General features: G+C 36.3%; 1 protein-coding gene across 1 annotated transcript in view; it reads right to left on the minus strand.

Moving 5' to 3' along the window:
* IL31RA (interleukin 31 receptor A) overlaps positions 1-7116 on the minus strand; it is a 53266-nt gene that overhangs the window by 45490 nt on the left and 660 nt on the right. The window contains exon 2 of the mRNA XM_011996746.1: positions 4257-4438. Coding sequence (XP_011852136.1) covers positions 4257-4284 — 28 coding nt within the window. The 5' untranslated portion in view covers positions 4285-4438. The remainder of the gene's footprint in view (positions 1-4256; positions 4439-7116) is intronic.

The following is a 7116-nucleotide window of genomic DNA, read 5'->3' on the forward strand; positions in this document are numbered from 1 at the left end:
AAAGATGGAATCTCACTCTGTCACCAGGCTGGAGTGCAGTGGCGTGATCTTGGCTCACTGCAACCTCTGCCTCCCCAGTTCAAGCGATTCTCCTACCTCAGCCTCCTGAGTAGCTGGGACTATAGGTGCGCACCACCACGCCCAGCTAATTTTTGTATTTTTTGTATTTTTAGTATAGACGGCCTTTCACCATGTTGGCCAGGATGGTCTCAATCTATTGACCTCATGATTCGCCCACCTTGGCCTCCCAAAGTGCTGGGATTACAGGCATGAGCCACTGCACCTGGCCCAAAATATTTTTAATTGCTCTTAAAAGTACTGTCATAGTTCTATCCACTTGAATTTAAATTAGAAAAGTTCTAGTGAAAGTAATGGCAAAAACCACAATTACTTTTGTACTAACCTAAAAATTATAAAATTATTATGCTTATTATTCTGATATTATATGCTTTTATTAAAGGATTCCAAAAAAAAAAATCTTAGTACTTAGCAACACTTTGCCAGGTCCTAGAAACATATAATAAAAACAGAGTTTCTTCAGAGGTTAATTTTGTAATTCCAGTATTGTATCAATTTAGGCCAAAATTCCTCCTCAAAGTTTTAAGCAGTGCCAATTACAGAATATTTAAATAGATACTAAATCTGGTTGAAAGAGGGACTAGAAAGTTTGTTTTGTTTTGCATTTTCTTTGTAACTGAATTTGTTTTTTAATATTTTAATTGCTAAAGTAATAATACACTTATTTTAAGAAAGTAAAAATAATAATAATAAGGTTTTTGAGAAAAAGTAAATAATCTTGTCCCTTTCCAGGCCCATCACCGTGAATTAACAACAATGTTTACAGTGTGGAGTGTCTTCCAAAGGGAGTTCTTAAAAAAAGTTTTATAAAGAAACCAAGTCAAAAACTACCCACAAAGAAAGCCCAGGCATAAATGGCTTCACTGAGGAAATCTATGACAGATTTAAAAATAATTAACACTAGTCTTTCACAGACTTTTCCAAAAAATAGAAGATGAGGAAACACTTACTAGCTCATTCTATGAGGCCAATATTACCCTGATACCAAAAACAAAGATATCACAAGAAAGTTACACACCATATCCATGTTGAATATAGAAGCAAAAATCCTCAACAAAAAACTAGGAATCCAAATTCAGCAACATATAAAAAGAATTATACACCACAACTAAGTGGTACTTATTACAGAAATACAAGGTTTGTTTAACTTATGAAAATCATTCAATGTAAGACACCATTTTAATAACAGACAAAACCACATGACCATCCCACCAGATAAAGAAAAGGCATGTGACAAGATCCCACACCTATTCACGATAAGGAAACACTCAACAAACTATGAATGGAAGGAAATTTTCTCAATGCAATGGGTATCTACAAAACCCATAGCTAACGTCAAACTTAAATGATGAAAGACTAGATGCTTTCTCCCTAAGATCAGGAACAAGAAAAGGATGTCTGCTTTCAACACTTTTATTCAATGCTATACTAAAAGTTCTAGACAAAGCAACTAGACAAGAAAAATAAAATGTATCCAGATCATAAAGGAAAAAACAGAATTATGTTTGCAGATGACATTACCTTGTATACAGACAGTCCTAAGGAATCCACCTGAAAAACCTTTTAGAACCAATAAACAAGTTCAACATCCAATTACCAAATCAATATACAAAAATCAATTGTATTTATATACACTAACAATGAACAATCTGAAAATAAATTAAGAAAGCAATTCCATTTACAATAGCATTTAAAAGAATATAATACTTTGGAATAAATTGAACCAAAGAAGTGTACGACTTCTACACTGAAAACTGTAATAAATTAATGAAAGAAGAAGGCAGCCTAAATAAATGGAAAGATATCCCATGTTCATGGATTGGAAGATTGTATATTCTGAAGATTACAGTATCCGTATTGAAATTGCAGCTGCCTTCTCTGCAGAAATTGACAGGCTAATACTAAAATTTATATGGAAATGCAAGGGACCCAACAGCTAAAATAATCTTGAAAAAGAACACAGTTGGAGGACCACTTTCCCAATGTCAGAATTTATCATTAGGCTACAATAATCAAGACAGTATGCTATTGGCCTAATGACAAAAATATAGTTCAATGGAATAAAATTGAAAACCCTGAAAAATACCTTACATTTATGGTGAATGAATTGATTTTTACAAGGGTGCCAAGACAATTCAACAACATGGTGGCGAGTGTGTAGGGGCAGAAGTCATCTTTTCAACAAACGGTTCTGGGATAACTGGATATCCACATGCAAAAGAATAAAGTTAGACCCCTATTTAACACCATATACAAAAATTAACTCAAAATGGATCAACAATTCAAATGTAGGAACTAAGACTTCAAAACTCTTAGAAAAAAACTACAGCAGTAAATCTTTCTGACCTCAGGTTAGGCAATGGTTTCTTAGATATGACACCTAAAGTACAAACAATCAAAGAAAAAAATATACATTTTTGACTTCATATAAATATTTTTCTACCTTAACCATGTAAAAAGTAAAAGAAAACCCACAAACAGGGAGGAAATATTTGCAAATTACATTTCTGATAAGGAACTTGTGCCAAGAATATATAAAGAATTATTAAAATTCAACAATAAAGACAACTCAATTATAAGTAGGCAAAGGATTTGAATAAACATTTCTCCAGAGAATATATACAAATGGCCAATAAACACACGAAAAATGTTCAACATCATTGGACATTGGATAAATACAAATCAGAACCAAAACAAGGTATCACTTCACATCTACTAGGATGGCTATAATTATAAAAAGATGGACAATAACAAGTGTTGGTGAGGGTATGCAGAAATCATAACCTTTATGAATTGCCAGTGGGAATGTTAAATGGCACAGCCACTTTGATAAAGTTTAGCAGTTCTACCAAAAGTTGAACATTGAGTTACCATGTGACTCAGCAATTTCACTAGGTATATATCTAAGAGAACTGAAACATGTCCACACAAAAAACTGTACACAAATATTCACAGCAACATTATTCATAATAATCAAAAGGTAACAACAAGCCAAATGTCCATAAACTGATGTACAGGTAAACAAAATGTGGTATATCCATCCAGTGGAATATTATTTAGCTATAAAAAGAAATAAAGCACTAATACATGCTGCAACATTGATGAACCTTGAAAACATTATGCTAAGTGAAAGAAATTAGATACAAAAGACCACATATTTTATCATTATATTTTTATAAAATGTATAGGCAAATCCATACAGGCAGAAAATAGATTAGTGGTTGCCAGGGAATGAAGGAAAGAGAAAACAAAGGATTGGGGACTGACTGCTAATGAGTATGAATTTTCTTTTGAGGGCAATAAAAATGTTCTGGAATTAGTGGTGACATTTGTACAACTTTGTGAATACAATAAAAACCACTGAACTATACACTTTAAAAAGGTGAAATTTACATAATGTGAATTATATCTCAATACAGTTATAATTTTAAAAGTGGTGAAAATGAGTCTTTGGAAAATATATATATATATATATATATATTTTTGGAGATGGAGTCTCGCTGTGTCCCCCAGGCTGGAGTGCAGTGGCGCGACCTCGGCTCACTGCAAGCTTCGCCTCCCGGGTTCACGCCATTCTCCTGCCTCAGCCTCCTGAGTAGCTGGGACTACAGGCGCCCACTACTGCGCCTGGCTAATTTTTTGTATTTTTAGTAGCGACGGGGTTTCACCGTGGTCTCGATCTCCTGACCTTGTGATCCGCCCGCCTCGGCCTCCCAAAGTGCTGGGATTACAGGCGTGAGCCACCGCGCCCGGCCGGAAAATATTTTTTTTAAGTCAGAAGTAGTGAGGCATTTTAAAAACGAATAATTTTATGCTCTTTTCCTTTATGAGCAATGACATTGGCAGGGTGAGGTGGTGGGGAGAGACCTTTTTGTTTCTTTGAGTGCAATTACAAACTACAAGAGGAAACCAGTGGCCCACAAAATAGCTCTTGTTTCTCATTCCTTTTTTCTCATTTGGTGAATCCCTTCCTCCCTCCCTTCCTTCCTTTCCTCCCTCCCTCCCTCCCCCACTTCCTTTCTTCTTTAATTAGAAGATGAATTTTCTGTATACCCACAACACGTATTATATCCTTGAACTCGATGAGCCTACTTTTGAGTTCACAGATACCTCTTTAACAAAGAAGGAGGAGGTAAACATTTAATAAAGAGTATATAAGAATATCAAATAACACTTACCTATGTCCTCTAATCTCCAACATGTCATATCAGATTTAATTACACCATCTCCATTTTCAGCTTCCACCTCAATGGTATAATTATCTGGGATCGTTATTCTTGGAAGGAAAAAAGAGCACGAAGCACGATTTTCACTTGTAGAACTACTGGTTGTACAATTATCATGTTTTTTTCCAAAAGCGCTTTGAAGGAAAAAGTTATTCAACATGAGTTTAGTACAATGGTTTGGAAACTTAGCCATATTTAATGTATTAAGCAGTATTTGTTAGTTTTTCTCTGGGTTTCTCTTGAGAACTGTATAGTCCAGGATATTTGGTTGCCCTCTTTCCAACTTCCTTCCTCACCTCCAAGGAAAGGTAAAGGTTACCTGCTTTCTGCCACCTGAGATGCTTTAGGAGCCATGAAAACCTCTTTGGATCCCTGTAAGTCATGAAAAGTTACAGTTGCAGTGTATGTCCTATTGGCAAGAAATCATGGGTAGGTTCCTGAAAAAGCCAGATTCTAGCCTTAAAAATTTATTCTTTTACATATGTATGTAAAAATATATTTTTATATATAAGGATTTGTTAAATACATTACGGTAGATACATAAATAGAATTTAAAATGATGGTTTTTAACATACTATATTGATTGATATGGAAAGATGCATCTACTGTTGGTGAAAAAAGTAGGATGCATATCATGTATAGAACGATCATAGTTACATAAATATAAAGATATTTACATAACTATTTGTAGAGATATCTAGAGAGATCATCAAAATGTTCAAGTTGTTACCTTTGGCAGTGGGATTCTGGGTAACTTTTTACATTCTTTATAAGTTTTCAGGTTGAATTTTTGAACATTAGTATATATTGTTTTCAGAAAAATCTTTAAAACAGATAGATTGATGATAGATTAGATATATACTATCAAGCTGTAACTTAACGAAAACAAATACACATATTAGTGGGAATCAGATGGGTGGTTCTAGCTATAGTCCACATGGTTCTGGGGATTGTGGAGGAGATAAAGCAGGCTGAGAACAGAAAAGAAGGCCCACCTTGCAAGGTACCAGTGTTCGCTGGTGTGCAGGAAGAAGTCATACAGGAAGACATAGTCACATAGAATCATGGAATTTTGAAACTAGAAAGGACCTCAAGAGTGGTTGATGGTTATTTTACAGCACAAAAATGGCCTCCAGGGCAATGTGTCATGGTTATAAGCACAGGTTCTAGAATCAGACCAGGTTTGAATCATGGCTTTGCCCCTATTAACTGTGTGACTTGGGCAAGTTCTTTAACCTCTCTGTGCCTTAGTTTTCTCATCTGTAAAATGAAGACAGTAATGTATCTATAGCATAGGGTTATGAGGATGAAATGAGCTAATACACATAAGGCACTTTTAAAATGTCCAGCACAGAGTCAATACATGTGAGCTGTTACTACTGTTATTGTAGTTGAATGCTTCTGCATTTATTCATGCTGTGACCTTTGAGAAATGACCTTTCTCTCCTTTTCCACACCTTTAGACCTCCTTTCAGCCTCAGTTCAAAAATCACTATCTCCATGAAGGCATCCCCAACTCCTCCTTTTTTCCCCAGGAAAAATTATTTCCTATTGTTTCTGGACATCAGAAACATGACCCACTGAAAAGTGCTCCCAGGTAGGCCATCCACAGGGAAACCCTTCCACTTTGCTTGGAAGAGATCCTCTTGCAAAAATGCAAGCAGTCTAGGAGTTCTGGAGAGCCTAGCTGGCCTGAGGCCATCAAGGGGAGCTGTGTATAGGCCTGGGGACGCCCAGGTATTTTCTATTTCTCCATGTCCAACTGGTGATAATAATGACAACCCAAAGGGAAAGATGGAGGAAGAGGGGAAATGTTTCTATAAGACAGAAAAATAGGAGTAAACCTATAAAGGTGCCCAGATTCTCATTCTACTAGCAATTGATATTCAACACTGGGACTAGAACTGACAAATCTGGAAGAAAAGTCATTTGGATCATGGGTTATTAGGCCTCTATCATTCTTATTTTCTAAAACAGGGATGAGCAAATGACAGCCTGTAGGTCAAATATAGCCTATCTCTTGCTCTCGCACAGCCTGTAGGCTTAAGACTATTTACATGTTGTTAATGGTTGAAAAATAAATAAAACGAAGAAAAATACTTTGGGGCATGTGAAAATTACATAAAATTCATATTTCAGTGTCCATGGATAAAGTTTTATTGGAAAGCAGCCATGCCTATTGGTTTATATATTGCCTATAGCTGTGTGAGTGCTATAGCAGTAGTGTTGAAAAGTTCTGACAGAGACCGATCTCCTTCTGAATATTACTATATTTACCATCCGGCCCTTTACAGGAGAAGTTTGCTGACTCCTATTTTAAAGCATCTCTCTGACATAGGTGCCCATAGCTATATCAGTGCTGCAGAGAATACTGCTTGTTTTTTTTTTCATTTTTTCCACTGAAAACATAAAGTGGACTTCCCTTGCAACATGAGATTTTGCTTAAAAACAAAGAATTTGCAATCACAGACTAAAGATCATCTTACAATGCTTCCCAACATGGGCCCCCTTATTCATTATTCACAAGAAGGAAGTAATGAGCTATGTTAAAAAGTTTTGTTAAAAAGGACAGGCACGGTGGCTCATGCCTGTAATCCCAGCACTTTTGGGGACTGAGGTGGGCAGATCACTTGAAGTCAGGAGTTCAAGACCAGCCTGGCCAACGTGGTGAAACCCCGTCTCTACTAAAAATACAAATGTTAGCCAGGTATGGTGGTGTGCACCCGTAATTCCAGCTACTTGGGAGGCTGAGGCAGGAGAATCACTTGAACCTGGGAGATGGAGGTTGCAGTGAGCTGAGATCACGCCACTG

This window comes from Mandrillus leucophaeus, unplaced genomic scaffold (genome assembly GCF_000951045.1).
Source record: "Mandrillus leucophaeus isolate KB7577 unplaced genomic scaffold, Mleu.le_1.0 Scaffold523, whole genome shotgun sequence".
Classification (NCBI taxonomy): domain Eukaryota; kingdom Metazoa; phylum Chordata; class Mammalia; order Primates; family Cercopithecidae; genus Mandrillus; species Mandrillus leucophaeus.